Below are 21,826 nucleotides of genomic sequence, written 5' to 3'. Positions count from 1 at the left end.
ATGTGAGAGACAAGCCTCTTCTGAACACTAAAATTCAAATTGCAATAAGAAAATGAATGAGGAAATTAAAAGGGACATTGTTGGTTTAAGAAAACTGTCCTGAGTCCTTTTACAAAGCAACCATTCTCTACACTGTACGCTCAATTAAGGATCTATTTAGACTATCACTTCATCCTTTTTGGAAAAAGTAGCTTGCAGTCAGTTTATAATTAACCTGGACTCCCACCCCACCCCATGCTAACCCAGTGACTTTTCTCATCCTGTGGATGACAGTAATTAATGTGTTTTTCTTCTGAAATTCTATTTTAGCTTTTCCTCTTCTAACTCCCCCTCTTTGGGATAGCGTTTCCCCTACTCTATTGAGATAACTTAAAATATGGTTTCTTTTTTCAGAGATAGTAGTAGTATTTCCTCTGGCCCAGCCCAATCTGCAGCTTTAATCTCTGCTGACTTTAAGGGCTGCTGGGGACCGGCCTCCCGCTGCGACGCAGGGAAGGAAAGCTGAGACCGCCAGCCAGTAGCTCCGGAGTGAAGGATGTTATCTCTATTTCACAGGCCAAAATAGGAGGTCGAATAGTTAAAAGTCAGAGATTCCAGGAAAGGAGGCAAAAATGCTGCTTTTTAAAAAAAAATCAACATGTTGTTTTTTTTTTTTTTAAATCGTTATCACTTTAGTGATATTTGATGTTTGCTTTCACATCTCAAACTTTTTCACACATCTGATCAAATTTCCTTATAACTGAGATATTCCCACAATTTCTGGATAGATCTCCTGCCTCATCTGATGAAAGTGTAACCTAAGCCTCCAGAGTGGGTTGGCCTAGCCAATTTCTTGAGTCCAGTGAAGGGAGGTGCGCAGTGACAAACTCTGTGAAAGGGCCTCCCAGTGGCACTGGCGTAGCTCAGAGAGGAATGGCAGCCTGCAGCTCCCTGTGCACTATTTGGTTACCATTCCCAGATCTTAGGATCGTTAAGAAATGGAGACTATGGCACATTAAAAGTTCATTTGAAAAGGGAATTGCAGATTTCTTAAAAACAAACCAAAAAAAGCTATCAGACATCTAATTATCATTTTCCCTTTCAAAAAAAAAATAAAGATAGCCTGATTGCAATATCAAAGAAAGCAAAAATGGGGGAAACCTGCATCATTCAATGGAGGCACTGTCAGGCCACTAGATTGCCACGAGGTTGGAGAACCTGTGCCAGGTCCAATGCAATGTCTACGATGTGCCAGATCAATGCACTGTCTAAGAACCAATTATGATCTCTCAGCTAGGCTTCCAGGGAATCCACTTGGGGTCTTGGGAAAGTAGGAATAGAAAGTTATGAATGAAATCAAACTGGCCACTAGCGATCACTTCTTAAAACTGAATGTAGGGCACTGAGATTTATGCTACAGTTGTTTGTATTTTTGTGTATCTTTGAAATTTTTCACAATGTACAGCTAGGGAATAGTAGAGGTGAGAAAAATTATAAGAAGTCAACAAAAGCAAACTTACATATCACAAGTACATTCTTTTCTTACAAAGGCAAAGTAGAAATTAACAAAATTACCGCGCACGCGCGCACACACACACACACAAAAAGACATCAAATCAACCGTTAGAGTTAAAAATAAAAATAAAGAATCAATCCTAGATAATGCCTGGACCATAATGGAAATAACAAATGCAAATGCAAAATGCAATTCCTAAGTAATCATGAAGTTATGAAAATTACAACTATACATATTAAAACTTGTGGTATTTGCCCTACCCGGAATGGTGGCCCTTGGACTGAAGGGTCCAGGGTTTAATTCTGGTCAAGTGCACATACCTGGGTTGTAGGCTCAATCCCTGGCCCTGGTGGGGGCATGTGTGGGAGTCAACCAATTGATGGGTCTCTTTCACATTGATGTTTCTCTGTCTCTCCCCCTCCTTTCCACTCTCTCTAAAAATCTGGAAAAAATATCCTTGAGTGAGGATTATAAAAACAAACAAACAAAAAAACTACAACTTGTGGAATTTGACTAAGTCTGTACTTAAAGGGAAATTAGTATCATCAAAATGCTATTATTAATTGAGAAGGGAGATTGAAAATAAATGAACTAAGCACTCAGTTACATAAACTAGAAGGATAACAAAGCATAACTAGAAAAAGTATAGAGGGGTATTAAAGAGCTACAAAGGAAATCAACCAATTAAAGAAGATAGTCTAATAGAGAAAGCAGAAAGATAGGCAGAAAATGCTAAATCAACTCTTCAACAGGGTGATTTTTAGGAAAATATTTATTGCTAAAATTTACACAATATGAGGTGGAGTATTACAAAAACAAACAAACAAACAAACAAACAAACCAGTAACCAGGGAAGAAACTGAAAAGAGATTTGAAGACTCTAGTTCCTTTGCTACCCTCACACTAGAAGTGCCAGGATTAGATGGCTGTGTATGTGACACCCATCACATTTTGAAAGACTAGAAAATTATTTTGCTACTTAAAGTTTTCTAGGATATATAATAAATAAGATGAAACTTTTCTGGACTCATTTTGTTTGTAGAATAATTCATATTTTTACAATTCATTAAGCTATTAATCAAAGGAAAAACTGCAGAAACATCTCATTAGTGAATATAGATGAAAAATCCAAAACAAAGTAAAGAGGGTTCAAATGCAGGAGTATATTAAAAGATTAATACATCCAATATAAGGATATTTATAAGTTTGATTTTTCTTATCTATTCTAATAAAAGGGTAATATGCTAATTAGACCAGATAGACTGGACATCTTCCAGACTGAACATCCATCCTGACAAAGCTGGGGCCCAGGCAGTGCCGCCCGGGGTCCCAGGTGCCTGCAGTCGGCAGGAAGAGGGAAGCCTGGGTCCTGGTTGCGGGGGCCGAGGCAGAGGCAGTTAGGGGTGATCAGGCAGACAGGCAGGCAAGCAGTTAGGAGCCAGTAGTCCCAGATTGCAAGAGGGATGTCCTGGATTGTGAGACGGTACAGGCCAGGCTGAGGAACCCCCTGTCCCCGTGCACAAATTTTGTACACCAGGCCTCTAGTTGATGAATAAAAGAACAAAACACATTCAGTCATTGTAAGTCCCCCAAAATACAGTTATTTTAATATTGATTTGAGGAACATCTATTTCTTGTAAAACTTGAAACTAGAAAAACACTGCCTTAACATATACATATTTAATATGTATTTTTCTAATAAATAGTGGATTTAATGACAGTACACTTAAATTGGAGAATAAATAGGGTTTTTCTGTCTGGCTCATAAGTTTGACTGGCCCTGAGACCCACCCATTCTCAGGAGGAAAGCATGCTTGAACAGGGTGGCAATATCCACTCTACGGAGAGTCCCCTGGGCTCTGGCTGGGTGGCTCAGTTGGCTGGAGTGTCGTCCAGTTCACCCAAGAAGTGGTGGATTTGACTCCCTGTCAGGGCACATATCCCCTTCCTCTCTCAAAAAAAAAAAAAATCAAAATATTCCAGTGGGATTTGTGTGTGTGTCTCAAAGTGATTCTAACATTCATCAGGAAGAATAGACAGACAAGACTCACCAAGAACGTTTTGAATAGAGTCTGAATTTACTTTGATGTACATAAAAATGTACTCTAATGTGATAATAACCCTATAATTGGGACAGTGAAGAGAGGAAGCAAGATATTTAGAATATTGTAATAATGACATTTCAAATTATTAGATAAAAGATGGATTATTTAATGTCTTGTTTGTTATAAGAAAATTCCAGAATTATAGAGAAGTACTTTGTGTAATATGCTATGGTATGACATTAAATACTAGGGGCCCAGTGCACAAATTCATGCACCTTAAAAGGAACTGTGGGCCGCAAGGTTGCGGTAGGCACAGGGGTGGGTCTCGGACCATCTTTTCGTGCCCCCACCCTGCTCCTCCCACCGCAGCCCAGTCCTCTGTCTGCCAGCAGCTTCGCTCCCACCGCTGCCGCTCCCAGGTGCTGATCGTGCCAGCCCCGCTTGTACCAGCTGACGGCACAAAGCAATTGGGGCCAGCACCAGCAGTGGGTGCGAGTGGCGGCTCCTGCACCAGCAGCAGGTGCAAGCACTGGGCAGGACCGCAGCTCACGGGAGTAAAGAATTTTCAGTAACCATCAGAGGTTTGCCCTGATGACAGCGACTGGCACCCACCTTGGTCTGGCGCCCCCACTCACCTGCTCCACTGTCCCACCGTGGCCGACACCCTCCATGTTCTGCACATGCCCCCTGGTGGCCAGCACACATCATAGCGACCGGTTCCTGTTTTTCCACTATTCGGTCTATTTGCATATTAGCCTTTTGTTATATAGGATAATTGCTTTGTTTTTAAGAAAATTACAGTAAGTATTTAGGGTATTTTATTACCATCTCATAGCAGTGTGATTGTGTTTATTACAATATTCTAATTCACATAAAGAATTTGATCAAGCTTATTTTCTACAGCATTGTGGTTTGGTAATAATAAAAAATAAAAATTAGACAGCATTTATTCTGTGTCAGGCGTTTTTCTAAGCTATTGAGATACATTAACTCATTTAATCATCACAATAATCATCTGTGATTATTATCATTATTTATTATCATTATTATTATTTCCCACTAAATACACAGGCACCTGAGGTACCGCAGTGACACATCTAGCAGGTGGGAGAGCTGGGATCGGGTCGCAGTCTGGCTCTGAGTATATACTCACCCTCTCCCCTTGGAATGAGCTCTCTGTGTAAACCAGGGCCAATCGCTTTGTTTCAGGCTCACGTGCCTTTTTCTATCCTCAGGGATCTGATGCCCAGAACCCTGGACGGGCAGATCACCATGGAGAAGACGCCCAGCTACTTCGTCACCCGCGAGGCCCCCGCGCGCATCTCGGCCATGTCCAAGGACACCAAGCTTATCGTGGTGGTGCGCGACCCGGTGACCAGGGCCATCTCGGACTACACGCAGACGCTGTCCAAGCGGCCCGACATCCCCACCTTCGAGAGCTTGACGTTCAAAAACAGGAGCACAGGCCTCATCGACACGTCGTGGAGCGCCATCCAGATCGGCATCTACGCCAAGCACCTGGAGCACTGGCTGCGCCACTTCCCGCTCGGCCAGATGCTCTTCGTGAGCGGCGAGCGGCTCATCAGCGACCCGGCCGGCGAGCTGGGCCGCGTGCAGGACTTCCTGGGCCTCAAGACGATCATCACCGACAAGCACTTCTACTTCAACAAGACCAAGGGCTTCCCCTGCCTGAAGAAGGCCGAGGGCAGCAGCAAGCCCCACTGCCTGGGCAAGACCAAGGGCCGGACCCACCCCGACATCGACCCCGAGGTGGTGCGGCGGCTGCGCGAGTTCTACCGGCCCTTCAACCGCAAGTTCTACCAGATGACCGGGCACGATTTCGGCTGGGATGGATAACAATGTAATTTAAAAGAAAAAAAAAATCAGATATAATATATTTTTTTACCAATCAGTAGAGAAAAGGCAGTTTAATATTTGTGCTGAAAATATTTCTTGCAGTAGTTTTTTCAATGACTGTTAAGATTGTCCTCACCTCTGACCCCATCTTCATGTGTTTAACTTACACCAAACATTTGGATAAACAAAAATGGAAAACTTTACTCATATAAATACTTTCCACCTTTAATTTTTATTTTGTTTTATATGCATAATTATAAAGTAAGAGCATCAGTTGCCATTAAAACTTTTAAGAGAACTCTGAGGGGAAATCAGTCTCTCTCTCTGGCTTACAAGGCCCAGAAAAATTGATCCCTAGCCTTGTGTATTTCTCCCTTTAAGTTTTTTTTTTCTCCTGTGCCACTTTTCCTAAAACTGTTTCCCAACTGATAATACTGTATGGTTTTACACCACTTCAGTTATCACGGTGTTTTTAAAATAAAACATTTTTTGATCCTTATACTACTGTGCGGTACAAGAACATGGTACCTAGAGATCATTATCCCCATTTTACCGATAAGGAAACTTGAGTCTCAGGGAGGTTAAATAACTTATCTTAGGGCCAGATGGTGACTCCTGGACAACCCTTCTTTCACTTGTTCTTTATTACATGCCACTTTTCCCAGGAGAATTGGAAATAAACATCTGTACCTTTAAAATCGGTTAGCCAGGTTGGACACGGGCTCGATGGGATGGAGAGGGTTTCCTCTGGCTTTCTCAGCACTTGGCCAGCCCTCAGCCTTCGGTCACACCACAGTTCACTCCAGGAGAACATCAGACCTGGGCACACACTCTGTTAAGAGCCAATCTCAGTTTGAATGAAGCTGAGAGAAATTACTGGATTCTTGTATCAAGAACAAGGGGGACAGTCGTGCTGGCAACAAGACAAGGTGTGGTAGGAGCACAACTTACCTATTTGTTCTTTTGACCTGTCCGTCCTATTTTTTTAATTAAGAAAAAGCCATTTCTGTAAGAGCTTACAAGTATGAATCTCCTTTTTATTTATCCCTTTTCTTAACAGAGAAAATCTGCTTGTGTTTGTGATATCTCATTCCTAACCTTGGAGCTGGCACTAAAGATGTATCAATAAACCTCTGCTACCATGCCCTTATTTTTCATGGGTGGAGGACTGTCGACTTTGACACTTTATTTTTCCCCACTTCCTATTCATACTTAGTCTAACCTAATACTCATTAATATTTGGAAAATAGTCTCAGAATTGCAGGTGGATAAAAATGGTGGCATTTTCCTCCTCTCCCATCTGTTTCTGCCCATCCCCCATTGAAATATCTCAAACAAATCAATTGTTTATTAAAAGGATTCCTTTCCTCTCCGAGTGGGCAATAACAAGATTAGCATTAATGGGAATTAAATTGGTTTAGAGAGGAGCACATATGCACGAAATATATAAAGCATGTATAATCAGCCTGTTGGCAACATTTTATTACAGGTTTAAACCCAAGAGGAAAACGTTTCCTATCTCATGGAACTTTCTTGTATCTGGCAGAATTTAAAGGACCAAACACTCTAATATTCTAAAAGTGCATTCTCTTTCTTCTCCAGTGTTGTCATTCAAAAGAAACTGAAGTTGTTTTGAATATGCAGTACAATTTCCCATTTACCGCAGAGGTTGCATCAAGAAGGAAGTATTTCTTGAGAAGCCTAACACAGGATTAAAAGGAGGGGGGAATCATTTAAGTTTCTAGATAGGTCATGATTGCTCCAAGTCTTTGGCTCTATTTATTAATCCCCACCTTTAGGAGTTCAGTAAACCCCAAATCTAGGCCTCTTTTTCCAGGTGCCCTCCTTCCCCGCTGTGCCCTCAGCTTTCCAGTGCCACAGCCTGTCTTTGTTCCACTAGAATTGCCACTATCAGCAACAAGATACTCATTTTGAACTCTTTATCTGTTTTTCTAAACTCGTTTTGTTTGTGCTTCTGACCCTTTTATAAACATTTGTTTGACATAATGCAAAAGTAGCTTGCACAAAGAAACAATTGTATTCAGCAATCTTCATCTTTTTTTGTGTTAAGAAATAATAATAATAAAAACAGAACTGAGTGCAAATGATCTCTTCTTGCATGTAGATTTTTTTGTTCAGATTACTTTTTTTAAATGAATGACTACACAGCACTCTAGGAAAACCTGACTTCTAAGATTTCATGATGGTGTTAGAAGTTACAGATTCCAGAAAAAAAAATGTGTAAAGATCTAGAATCAGAGTACTCAGTTTCCTCCAGAAAAGGACTTTTCCATATCTGCTTCTCTGTGGCACTTACACTTGCTGCGCATGGACTTGGGCTCAGATGTCTCTTTCCATTTAGCCACGCCCAATAGTAGGTTTTGCTGCTCCCACCTAGCTGCCTGCTCCATAGCCTTGCCTGCTGACCGCCTTAACTCTTCCTAAAAGTGAATAATTGTCTCCAGAACAATCAGAGTCCACAGCTTCTTTCTCTGTAGTTTCCTTATGAGGTGACATCTACTGTGTGTAAATTCTCCCATTAACTTAGAAACTATTAAGGGAAATTACTTTTATTCTAATATCCTGGGATTAATGAGCTTCTAGAGAATGGATGTTAAGTACTCTAGGAGTATTAATCCCACTCTAATTTCCCCATTTCCACAAATACTTAAAGTTAGAATAAACCTCAAGGGTCATTTGGATCATATCCCCATTTGGCATTTGCACTCATTCTTGAACTGGGCATGAAAACATGAATGTGTCTGTAAATTCTTAACTCTTGGTTTTGCAGTTGTTAAGAGGATACATTCCCTCTCTGCACATTGCTCCTGTTCTGTCAGCTGAGACCTGCCAAATCTGTTACCCATGAAAGTACCTAAATTCCATGTGTGAACAAAGATGTCTGTAAGTAATAATACCTTACAGTCATGTAGCAGACGAACCTCTCAAGTGCAGCATTTCACCGTCAGCCCTCAGCAGCTCTCCACTCTTATGGGCTCAACTTTACCATTGAGGAAACGAATCCTTAAGACAGTGATTCTCAACAAAGGCTGCTTTTGCATCCCAAGGCCATGTCTGGAGGAGATATTTGGGTTGTCCCGAAGGTGGTGGCATGTAGGTGCTTCTGGTGGGTGAGTGCCAGGGATGCTGTTAAACATCTCACCATGCAGAGGCGAGTCCCCATCAGAGTCACCCACCCAACGGCCAGTGGTGCTGAGGCTCCCGGTGGAAGAAGTAAACCCGTCGCAGGTAGTGTGTGACTGAACCATGTCTACGAACCAGGTTCTAGTGAAGCCTGATGGTAACTCTTCCACTCACCTGTCCGGGTTTTTCTCCTGAGAATCCTTCTCTCTGTGCCTCTGCACGTGACTGCACCATAATAAACAGGTCGGCATTTCCTGTTGCACTTTGCCAGGAGAGTACCAAAGAGAAACAGCAAGGAACTGGGCATTTACGGAGATACAGGAGCAGCTTGTAACACGCAGACAGTTACGTTTCTGTGAAGCAGGATCAGTCGGTTTCAGTTGGAAAATGATCTTCCCAGAAGACGTTCCCAAAGACCTTTTCAAGTTCAAGCCGCGCAGTTTCGATTTGCCTCCATGACAGTGCTGTGACAGCATTTCTTGTCACCAGACACAACCAAGTGACAAGAGCTAGGCTCCTCTTCGGCTAAGCAGCTGTTTTCAGATGGATGTGCTATGGTTTACGAAATGCCCTGAGTTGCTGAATAATAGCAAAGGAAGGAGAATTCTCACTGGGACACATTTTCTAGAAACCTGGGAACATAGTATCTAATGACCATAGAATTGGGAGAGAGAAGAGCTTATGGTTCGCAAAGATAGACATGTGGGGCTGAGATTCAATGCAAGTCTTGGTGCAGAATAAAGGGCCCTACCCATCCTCCTCTTGCATCTCGGGGTCACTGAGGGAGAATCTGACTTCAATAACCCAAACATCAGCCCTGTCAGGGAACATCAGCATGACTGTAGGATTTGTGGTCCTTAAAACACCTTCCTCAGCAGGAAAACAGCTCTGCATTCAGAATCTCAAGTATCTGGCTGGGAAACATGGATGGTGAAAGTGTCACCCTTTTGTCATGGAGTTTGAGAATGGGAGGCCTTTCCTCTTAAAAAAAAAAAAAAGTGAATTTTGGGAAATTTCAAAGCAGTGCACCTTCATACAAAGAGTAGTAAAATAGTGAATTTTTAATTATGCCAGGAGGAAATAAAACTGGAAATAGACATCGCTTCTAATATATGGACCCAATTGCGGCGTATTCAGGATATTTAGTTGTTATGTTTCAGGCTATCAACCTAATTTTCTAGTTTAATTTCAAACTGTTGGTTGTGTCATTTTAATAGCTATATGTTCCACAACCTACTTTCCTCTAGTTTTACTGTCAAATAAAAGGTAACAATAAATTGGGAGCCTACTTTTCATCCCCAAATTCTTGGGTTTGCTACCCTAAGTGCATTCAAAGGATCAGATATGAGAAGTGGCATCTTTGATGGGCTCTGCTGGCTGGGACATGGTGGGCTAGATTTCTAGCTGGGTGTAAGCTGGTAATTCCTAAGAGAGCTTTAAAGTCCCTGTCTGGTCCCCACTGTCACAAACAAAGCCCATGTGTTCTGGTTTCTCCCAAAGTCACTCATAGTAAACCTAGAGTGTTCGCTGTCCCTGGGGTCTCACTTCCATGGCAAAAGGGAGGGATGTGTCTATCCCCCTCCCACCTCCCACCTCCTTGCTTCTTCCACCTTGTAGTGCCTTCTCTCCCTGCTGTGTCCAAGGATGCCCAGTATCCCAGGCTCTTCTAGCCGAAGTTCTGCCCTCTCTTCAAATGCACCAAACCCAGTGGTGTCTACTTCCTACTTCAGATTCCTGGAGAAAGCCTGTAGTCCACCTTGGGCCACTGCTCTCAGCTTCAGCCCTAGGGAAAGCCGTCCAAGTATTTGATGCATGTCCCCAAACCGATGAAGGTCAGATGGGTTTATCTTTCCCCAAGAGTAATTACACTAGGAAAATGGGGCCCAAAGGGAGGGGGGTGAAGTAGAGTAAGAAATCATGGGGGGCCCATTTTTGACAGGAGATGGAGGTGTGGTTGGAAGGTCGCTTACCAGGTTCCCCGCCCCACCCCTCCTCACCTCTGACCTGAGGAACCAGGGTCAGCCACGTGGCATCTCACTTCTGAAAGGTTGTTTGCCTCTGGTCTGGGCAGCGGCGTTTTCTCCACCTGTTTTCCCATAAACCCGTATCTAAGCTCAGGTTTCCTTATTGCAGGCCTGCAATAGCTGGTCAAGCAGAGGACAGGAGGAAGCAAGACAATTGCACAGTCATGTTACTGCAAGTTTTCAGAGAGAACAAGAGAAGCCCCGTTCTCATTTCAGATGACTTGATCTTCTACCAGATCACATGTTCTTTGTCATGAAAAGTCCAACTCAATAGCCTATAATAATAACTTATCTTTAGAGGGAATGACTCAAAGCACTTTACACCCCACTTAGGTTTGAATAGTTTTTTCCTTTTTTCCTTTCTTTCTAGATACAAAGTGTGTGTCTGCTACAGCTCCTTCCCGCCACCACACTTCCTCTCACCTGAGTTACTGACAAACATCTTTCAGCCTCGCCCCTCCACATCATTCTTACTCCCATGCCATTTCTCTTCTGAGGGAATTTTTCCCCTTCAGTATTTTCCTGTATCAAAATCTTTATGCCAAAATGTCATCTTGTGGCTTTAATTTTGTGGTTGTTCTTTTCATTCCTCCTTTCTTGTCAATGTGACTCTTGTTACTTTTTCCCTTTTTGTAACCATCTGGCCCCAGAATGATACCTTATTTTTTATTTCAAAACTCAACCTTTTGTCTACCTTCCTTTACCTCCTGTCCCTTTCCTTAGATTGTGCTCTTACCTCTTAGGAATCGTTCTCTCTGGAGAAAGTGCCTTCCCCTGGCCTCCAGCATGTGCCTTCTGATGCCCTCTGCCCACTGAGATGCAGCAGTCCTCCGTGGCATTGGCCCCCCTGTGAGGTGATTCCACACGCATTGAACTTGTCTGCTCTGCTTCCATCGAGCAGTAAACAATGAGCTCTTTTTCAGACTCTTTGGCCCTTGCTATCTGATGAGGTCATTATTAGAAAGTTCTGTATCAACAAAATAAGCTCTACTCCCCAGAGCCATAGAGAATGAATACACAGAAAAACTGGAAGCAGATCTGCTTTTCCCAGCCCCACCCTGTCCTCTCACTCAGGCAGCATGTCTCCCATGTGGTAATAATGCCCCCAGATTCCGTTTCCCTCATCAATCCTTCTGTGCTGGATCCTTGAGTGTTTCCATCAGTGTGTTCTCTGCTTTTCATGCCCATTCATCCCAACGACACTTCCATTATTTAATTGACTCACAGTGCCAGTTTCTCCGGCCTGATTGTCATCATTTTTACGATTGCCTTCCTGATTTCTGTTAGCACCACTCTGCTGTTTTCTGGTGTCTGCATCTGCTTTCCCTGACACCTACCATCTTCATAAGCAGCCCTTCTTTATTTCCTACATCACTTAAAACTTTTCTCTACACACTGTTTGAGGCCAGAGATATAGCTTTACTGATACATAATATGATTACACAGTCCTTAGATTTACCTACCACCATGTGTGTGTGCGTGCGTGCATGTGTGTGTGTGTGTATCCTGAAAGGAAACCATAGTTTTTCTATCCATTTTCTTGACTCTACCTTCCATTTTTTTTCTTTTTTTAAAAATATATTTTATTGATTTTTTACAGAGAGGAAGGGAGAAGGATAGAGAGTTAGAAACATCGATGAGAGAGAAACATCGATCAGCTGCCTCCTTCACACCCCCTACTGGGGATGTGCCCACAACCCAGACATGTGCCCTTGACCGGAATCGAACCTGGGACCCTTCAGTCCACATGCCGACACTCTATCCACTGAGCCAAACCAGTCAGGGCCACCTTCCATTTTTAAATGACATTTGTTTCACTCATCAGCTCTATCTGTGCTTTAATGATGAAAAATCATATTTTGTGGGTAATTTTCTGAATAGTCCTGATTTGACTGGGGATAATGAGGTCTTACATGAATCATTCAGGACCAAGGAACCTCGGTTTTCTCGTTCATTGGAAAAAATGCAGAGAACACACTATGCTGGCAGCCTCATGCCAGCGGAAATGTCTGTAAGCATTGCATGCTTGGGGCTGTCACAATCATTTTCTGTCTCTTAAACGATTATCATTAAATCCATCACTTTTCTTACTTCCCATAGGGCACTGAAAACTCTTCACAAAAATGTGCTTTTATTAATAAGAATCTGTGCTGGCGGCCCCAGACCTCCCTTCCCCTGCACACAGCCACATTGCGGAGGCTGAGGAGTGGCGCCTGAGCTACCCTGGCCTCCTTCCCGCTCCTGTGGCCCTGCGCCCTCACGCCGGGCCATTAAATCTTTTCTGGATTCTGACAAAATTTCATTTAAGAAAAGGTCCTTAATAACAGTTTCTAAATTGGGGCTATCTTAATCCATCCAGTTTGGGCCCTTTAATTTACAGACTACCCCCCACCTTGAGCAGTAAAATAGAGCTATAAAAAAGCTCCTCCGTTCTTGTGCTAAGCATTGCTTTCATCATCACTTTGATCTGGTCCAGACAGACCGCGTTTTCCTTTGAATTTTTATACTCTGCTTTTCCCACCTTCCGGACCACGCCCTGCTCTAAAAAGGAGGTTGAATCTTAGTGTTCAAATCCTAATCCTGAGAGAAGGCATCATGTGTCATCTTTTGGAACTAGGGACACTTGTATTCTAAGCCTGGGGTTCGCCAAGATCAGTGGTTCTCAGCCTTCCTAATGCCACGACCCTTTCATATAGTTCCTCATGTTGTGGTGACCCCCCATTTCATTGTTACAAATTGAACATAATTAAAGCATAGTGATTAATCACAAAAACAATATGTAATTATATATGTGTTTTCCGATGGTCTTAGGCGACCCCTGTGAAAGGGTCATTCGACCCCCAAAGGGGTCGCGACCCACAGGTTGAGAAGCGCTGGCCAAGATTGTCATCAAGTGGCCAAAAAGTGAATATGCATTGCCTGAGTCCAGGTCTGTGGTGCTTGCAATTAAATCCATTCTGCTTTGGTTCGTGAGAATGTACTTCGTTTCCAAGGGACCGCTTGAAGTCCGTGTGGTAAAATACACATAACATAAATTTTACCATGCCCGCCATTCAGCTTATGATTCAGTGCAACCATCACCACTATCCATCTCCTGAACTTTGTCATCATCCCAAACAGAAACCCAGTACCCATCAATCACAACCCCCCCCCCCAACTCCTCCGTCAGCCCCAGGGAGTCTATTCTACTCTCTGCCTCCAGGAATTTACTCCTCTGGGTACCCCATGTAACGGAATTATGTAATACTTGTCCTTTTGCGTCTGGGTTCTTTCACTTATAATGTCTTTTAGGATCATCCATATTGTGTGCTTGGATGCTCTTCATTTTTAAGGCTGAATACTATTTCATTGTGTGTGTGTGTGTTGTATATCCCACAGTGGACACCTGGCTGTTGTGAATAATGCTGCTGTGGACATGGGTGTGCACATATCTGCCCCAGTCTCTGCTTTCAGTTTTAGGGAACACGCCTCAGAGCAGAATCCTGGATCAGGCAGTAGTTCTGCGCTTACCTTTTTGAGAAACTGCCAAAACGTTTCCACCGTGTCTGTACCCTTTATATTCCCACCAGCAAAGCATGAAGCGCCCATGTCTCCGCATCCTCTTCAACTCTGTTGTTTCTGGCTTCTTTCTTCACGTTAGTTTTATAATAGCCATCCTAACAGGTGTGAAGAAAAAGGGTGCTGTGTCCTGTTCTTACTTTTTAACTCCAAGTCCTTATTTCTGGCTGCCCTGTCTATTTATTTATTTATTTATTTATTTATTTATTTATTTATTTATTTATTTATCCTTGAAGGTGCTTTTTAAATTGTTATTTCTTCTTAAGTACACAGACTTGTTTTTCATTTCCTTCCCTTTCTTATCTTCCTTCCCCCTCTCTGTCCCTGAATTTTCCCCTTTCCTTTCCACAAGAGGAACTGAGTAACCCTTCACCTTCTTCACTGCTTCCTCTGCCTTCCTTTAAACCCCCCAGGTCTTAGCAGCCTCCTGACCATCCACCTGAGAGCATGCAGCGGCTCCTCTGGATGGAGCTGAGCCACCAGACAGTCGGACTCACCAGCGGGGCCCCTGCAGCTGAACAACTTGTACCTTTTTTCTTCCGGTTCCAGGAAGCACATGGCCTGGCACCCACCATCACTAGCCTCACCCATGCTCGCAGCCCAAGTGTCCGTTGTCTGTCCCCAAAGGTTGCGTTTAAGTTGAATCTCACCCTGACCTGAGAGATTGCCAGGTGCTGGTTTTGCACACTGGTGACACTTTTCCAATGGTATCAACACTCAGGTGACCCTCTGACTCATTCCAGACCTTGAGTAAATGGTCTAGGTCTCTGACTACCAGCCATAAACACACAAGTTCCAAATAGCAGACCCCATGGTCTGCAGGCTACGTTCCTTTTTCACATAATATGTCCATTAATGCTTGTCAACCTGTAAGCACAGCCCAGGGCTTCTCTACTCAGTCACAATGTCTTTCTTTTTTTAAAATTTAAATTATTTATTATTTAAGGTATTACTTATGTCTCCTTTTCCCCCTTTGACCTCTCTTCACCCACCCCCATCCCCCCAGTGCATGCCCTCACCTCCCCCACCCCATCTATGTCCATTGATTATGCTCATATGCATACATACAAAGTCACAGTTCTTTCTTACCCTGAAGGGATGCACAAAATTTAACTTGAGCCTACTTACTAAGATTACTATTAACAAAAACAAGTCGAGCCATGATGCATTGTTTTCACTGCCACATGATGGAAATGTCACCCAATGAGAGGATCTGCATGCATTCCTGTTGCTTCATCTTGGAAAATGGGCATCAGAAAAATGCTACCTGGGCACATCCAAAACCACCCCAGGCTCAGACTAATCTGTCCTCTGATGGGATGTAGATGCCCAAACCTTACACCGGCAGCCATAGCACTAAGCCTCACCTACCTGGAATTTGGCTCCAATCTGATAATTGGGCTCATTTTGCTTTTCCATCACTAAGCTCCCATTCTCACCATTCTGCCCCATAGCTGTGTAGCCAGCAGCCCCTGGAGCCGGGTCCTAGGCTTTCTGCCCCCACTTATTCCACGGTCAGGAGATATGCCCAAACCTGCCTCTGTGACCACATTCTGATGTCTGCTGTGGGACTTCCCTGGACTTGTCTACCTGGGCGAGGCAGGGGACAGGACAAGGGCCTACTATGTGAACTCACCCAGGCACTGGACTGGCCTGAAGTGCTCCGTTCCTTTGATCCCCTTAGTGACGTCCTTGCTGACCCTGTGAACGCCAGGGAGGCCTGATTCTGAAGAATATGTGGCTCTGCTCCAATTTCTCTTCATACAGTTTCTAAAACAAACCAGTTTTCTCTCTTGATGTGAATGTATTCCTTGTAGGAATTCGAAGGGCAGCTTTTGCAGCTTTGGTTCCTCCCCATGTAATTGCTATTCCCCAGGGGGCTGTGGTTTCTCCTAAGGCAGTGGTTCTCAACCTTGGCTGCCCATTAGAATCACCTGGGAAACTTTTCAAAATCCTGATTTCTGGGCCTCATCCTCCGGAAATTCTGTTTCTTTGTGATGGGGTGAGGCCACAACATTAGCAACAAAGAAACAGAATTTCCGGAGGATGGGGCCCAGGAATCAGGATTTTAAAAAGATTCCCAGGTGATTGTAATGTGCAGCCAAGGTTGAGAACCACTGTCCTAAGGGCTCTCTGGAAGAAATCTGCCGCCTACCTGGGCACACAGGAGCAGGCGTTTTCTCTGTGGGCTCCTGCCTCCCCCTGAGCAGGTGGGTGCACTGCGGAGGAAATAAGCTCAAGCTCGCTCCCGATCCTTCACCTCGTAAGCCCCCCCAGGCTCCTCTACCCCCTCCCAGCTGTGCAGCTTTGTGTTCTGCTCTTAAAGAAGCCCCTACAGCTGTCGGAGCTTCAGGCCCCATGAAAGGGAATCCGCTTATGCGTGTGCAATTTGGGGGGAAGTTCAATTCGCAGGATGCAATTTCTTCCCCTTGCACCCCCTTCTTAAGTTAGTGCATCCCGAATTCTCTCCTCCCCGACTCCGCAGCTATGCTCTCCAGTTCTGCCTCCTTACCCTTACCTGGCACCCGGCTGATAGCGGTATACAAAGAGGCTTAAGGGTGAGTGTAAATAGCAGTGACAAACCAGGGCAATGGAGGACCCTTCTCTCATTTGAAAGGACTGGTAAGGATGCATTTTAATTATAATTGGCAATGCCAGATGGAACTAATCAGCACAGGCTGAAACCATTGGTGGCCATGGGTACCAGATATGTTACTACAACTCACCAATCACCTGGCAAGCTCCGTAAGCCTATTTCTAACAGAAATCCTCATTACTGAGAGTCAGAGTCAATTGTTGATTAAGAGCATGAGTATTCTACTAGTGTTTGAACTCTAGATTTGCTGGTCTCCAGTGGGAGACTCTGGGAAACAACTTCTCTGAGCCTTAGTTTTCTAGCCTGTAAAGAAGGGATGATAGCAACAGCCCTCACAGCCTAGGTTGTTATAAGGATTAAATTATTATGTAATGTGCTTATACCAATGCCTGACATACAGTAAATAGGATATAAGTTTTAGTTCTTATATTAGCCTCTGTTTAAAAAATGTATAGACACACTCTTGGCTCTAGAGCAGTGGTTCTCAACCTTCTGGCCCTTTAAATACAGTTCCTCATGTTGTGACCCAACCATAAAATTATTTTCATTGCTACTTCATAACTGTAATGTTGCTACTGTTATGAACCATAATGTAAATATCTGATATGCAGAATGGTCTTAGGCGACCCCTGTGAAAGGGTCGTTCGACCACCAAAGCGGTCGCAACCCACAGGTTGAGAACCGCTGCTAGAGAATGACTATAGTTTGCCTGAATATGTTTGCGTACATGTACGTCCCTATTTTGCTGCGCACTTCCAGGCCTCTTTGCACGGAGATTATACAATTTGGGATCATTGTAATACATTTTAGGGTTATTATATCTTGAACTTAGAAGACTACCCAAGCACACACTGCAAGTTTCCGAATCCGAAAGCTCTCTAATAGTGAAGTGGAAGTCAGAAGGAGAGAGGAGTGAGTTAATCCCACTGGTGGAGTCTACATTGGTCATTGCGGCAAGAGGGAGGCCATTTGACTTCCTCATCCGGAGTCACCAACAGGAAGCAGACACGGGGGTTGCACGGCAGAGTGAGTGCGGGTCTCCCATCGCAGGCTGGGACTCGGTGAGGAGCAGCTCAGGACCTGGAGTTCTGCTCTGCCTGACGCTGTCTTGTGACTTGACATAAAGGCCGAGGGGCTTTCAGAGTCTCAGTGTGCTTGTCAGGGAACAGATTAATATCTTCAGAGATTCCTGCCAGCCCTAAGCAAATAAATATACCCGCAAGTTCCATCAAACTGCTTGGCGAGTCCTGTGATGACGCGTTTCAATGGCAGACTACTTAGGGTTTGCACAGGTCTTTGATGTACAGACTAACTTTCTTTTCTCTCGCAGTCAGTGTTCCTAAAGGGGGGATACTGCCACCTTCCTCACTGAACACTCCTAATGGCACCTAAATTCAATGACACTTTCCCATGATACCTTTGTGACAACATGGCAGACTATTTCTGTATTTAAACAGTCATTAGCATGGGCACACTGACCTGGTAGATTTTGTAGACTAGGCCAAATCCCACTTCTGCAATCATCTAGTCTTGAAACAACTTAAGTTGACATTTTACATTTTTTTAAAATATATTTTATTGATTTTTTACAGAGAGGAAGGGAGAGAGATAGAGAGTTAGAAATATTGATGATAGAGATACATCGATCAGCTGCCTCCTGCACACTCCCCACTGGGGATGTGCCCGCAACCAAGGTACATGCCCTTGACCAGAATCAAACCTGGGACCCTTGAGTCCGCAGGCCGATGCTCTATCCACTGAGCCAAACCGGTTAGGGCACATTTTACATTTTTATTGGAAGAGGAAAGACATGGTGATGAGAAAGTTTAAAATATATTGATTTTTCAAGAAACAAGCTTTAGGGGAAAAGCTTAATGAGAGCTGATTCATACACTGGCAAGGGTGTTGCTCAATTCAACAACTATAGATCCAGGGTAATCAAACCAGAATGCTCTGTTTATCAGACTGTTTTGGGGTCATGAGTTAACTCATGCTTGTAGTTACAAAACTCAACATGATGAATGGTCACTAGCAGCAGTTCCACAGATGAAGAGAGTTACCATGAAATAGGATGACTCTGCTATGAAATAAACTTTACAGGCTCCCAGCCTTTCTAGACTAGGACTATTAGCACTTTATATACCTGTCAAATTGGTTAAACAGCTTTAGATTTCCTCCTTTCTTTAAATTAAAAGGTGTAATTTTCAAGGGTAAATCTGGGCTTCCTAGGGATTTTTGCAAATATGTATTAAGATTTATAAATAACAAGCAAAATAACAGTTTCCCTTGGTGGCTTGGTTCAGTTCAGCCAATTTACATTTTGTTTATTTTCATCAAATTGTTTTGGGAAAAGAACTGAAAAGAGATAATTTGTGGTGGTGGATGTTGACGTGATGCAATGTATTTTTGCATATTTGTTGAAGTAGAAATTTTATATATATAAATTTTAGAGTGCCTTCATATATATATATATATGTTCCAAGATTTGGCCTTATTTAATGATCCTTAACATTTTAATAGCCTCTCAAAGCTTCTTTAAAATATTCTTCTATGACTTAAGTCATCAAAAAAAACATAGTTTTATGCACTTCAAGTCTTTGAATTTATTTTTAGTATTGCAAATTTTCTTCATCTGAGAGAACTCATCATTTTCTTTCTTGAGGAAATACAATTTCTTCTCTGTTTTATGTCCATCATTCTTGATTATTGTGTACAAAAGCTGCTATTTATTTAAAATGCTTGTGGGACTTTTCTTCATTCTGTAACTTTTCTACTCTAGTCATTGAAACTGGGAAGTGTTGAATGCATTACATGTAAATTCATTGTGACAAAACTACCAGGAAAATTAGAAACAATAACAATAATTTAAAAATTAAACTTAAAAAATCTAATTTTAGATGCATTTATTAAATTGCATAACTATGCCAGGCTTTTTTTCTCTTTCTATGTAACATAAAATATGTATATGTTTTCTATGCTGAAGATTTAAAGGGTTTAAAACATCTGCCTTCACATAATATTTTGTTGGACATTTTTCTTTCAGTGTTATTTCTCTTTAAAAAAATAAATTTTGTTTGTGTGCTAAAGTTTACTTAATAAAAGGCACCATTTCATACAATACAGCCTTGAGAGAACCAAGATGGCGGCATAGGTTAACGCCGAGTTTGCTGCTTTGAACAACTACTTGAAAAGTGAAACCAAAAAACGGAAGGGACATCACCCAGAACCACAGGGGCGCTGGCTGAGTGGAAGTCCTACAACTAGGAGGAAAGAGAAACGCACACGGACACTCAGAGGAGGCGCAGTGCTGAAGTCAAATTCTGAGGTGCGGAGTGCGAGGAGCGGGCTGGCGGCGGAGGGCGCGGTTGTTGTTTTCAATTGGGAGGGAGTCGCAGACTCTGAGCACCAGATCCGGGCGAGTCTTTAGGGACCCAGACTCAAACGGGAGAAGCGGGACTGTCTGGCTTCGGTCAGAGCGAGTGCAGCTTTCTCTCCGAGCTTTGCAGCGGGTGCTGGGACTCAGAGAGGCAGAGCCCCTGGGGACAGGACTGAGAGCCACCATAACTGCTCTCTCCGGCCCACCCTGTTGATCCTGTGCGACCCGCCCCACCCAAGCCCTGCACAGAGGCATTTGCCAGATAGCCTCAGGCAAAGGCTAGATTAGCACCTCCCTAGAGGACAGAAGTTCTCTCACTGCTGACACAGCTGATTCTCATAGCCACTTGGCCTGGAGGTCAAACCCTCCCTGGAATTAGCTACAACAATCAAGATTTAACTATAAGACTGCGAACAAAGACCACTAGGGGGTGCACCAAGGAAGCATAACAAAATGCGGAGACAAAGAAACAGGACAAAATTGTCAAAGGAAGATATAGAGTTCAGAACCACACTTTTAAGGTCTCTCAAGAACTGTTTAGAAGCTGCCGATAGACTTAATGAGATCTACACGAAAACTAATAAGACCCTCGATCTTATATTGGGGAACCAACTAGAAATTAAGCATACACGGACTGAAATAACGAATATTATACAGACGCCCGACAGCAGACCAGAGGAGCGCAAGAATCAAGTCAATGATTTGAAATGCGAGGAAGCAAAAAACATCCAACCGGAAAAGCAGAATGAAAAAAGAATCCAAAAATGCGAGGATAGTGTAAGGAGCCTCTGGGACAGCTTCAAGCGTACCAACATCAGAATTATAGGGGTGCCAGAAGATGAGAGAGACCAAGATATTGAAAACCTATTTGAAGAAATAATGACAGAAAACTTCCCCCACCTGGTGAAAGAAATGGACTTGCAGGTCCAAGAAGCGCGGAGAACCCCAAACAAAAGGAATCCAAAGAGGACCACACCAAGACACATCATAATTAAAATGCCAAGAGCAAAAGATAAAGAGAGAATCTTAAAAACAGCAAGAGAAAGAAACTCAGTTACCTACAAGGGAATACCCATACGACTGTCAGCTGATTTCTCAACAGAAACTTTGCAGGCCAGAAGGGAGTGGCAAGAAATATTCAAAGTGATGAATACCAAGAACCTACAACCAAGATTACTTTATCCAGCAAAGCTATCATTCAGAACTGAAGGTCAGATAAAGAGCTTCACAGATAAGGAAAAGCTAAAGGAGTTCATCACCACCAAACCAGGATTATATGAAATGCTGAAAGGTATCCTTTAAGAAGAGGAAGAGGAAGAAAAAGGTAAAGATACAAATTATGAACAACAAATATGCATCTATCAACAAGTGAATCTAAGAATCAAGTGAATAAATAATCTGATGAACAGAATGAACTGTTGATTATAATAGAATCAGGGACATAGAAAGGGAATGGACTGACTATTCTTGGGGGGGATAGGGGGGTGGGAGATGTGGGAAGAGACTGGACAAAAATCGTGCACCTATGGATGAGGACAATGGGTGGGGAGTGAGGGCGGAGGGTGGGGCGGGAACTGGGAGGAGGGGAGTTATGGGGGGGAAAAAAAAGAGGAACAAATGTAATAATCTGAACAATAAAGATTTTATTAAAAAATAAAAAAATAAATAAATAAATAAAAAATAAAAAATAAAAATATTCATTTGAAAAAAAAAAACAGCCTCAATTAATGT

At 43.0% G+C, this 21,826-nt stretch overlaps 1 protein-coding gene across 1 annotated transcript in view; it reads left to right on the top strand.

Annotated features, from left to right (window-relative positions):
* LOC132217980 (heparan sulfate glucosamine 3-O-sulfotransferase 3A1) overlaps nt 1–7,506 on the top strand; it is a 96,992-nt gene extending 89,486 nt beyond the window's left edge. Inside the window, exon 2 of the mRNA XM_059668566.1 lies at nt 4,776–7,506. Within this exon, the coding sequence (XP_059524549.1) occupies nt 4,776–5,397 (622 nt within the window). The 3' untranslated portion in view covers nt 5,398–7,506. The remainder of the gene's footprint in view (nt 1–4,775) is intronic.
* Nucleotides 7,507–21,826: the final 14,320 nt, after the last annotated feature.

This window comes from Myotis daubentonii, chromosome 16, assembly GCF_963259705.1.
Source record: "Myotis daubentonii chromosome 16, mMyoDau2.1, whole genome shotgun sequence".
Classification (NCBI taxonomy): Eukaryota; Metazoa; Chordata; class Mammalia; order Chiroptera; family Vespertilionidae; genus Myotis; species Myotis daubentonii.
The sequence above is the reverse complement of the archived record's forward strand: the minus strand, read 5'-3'. Positions and strand labels throughout refer to the sequence as shown.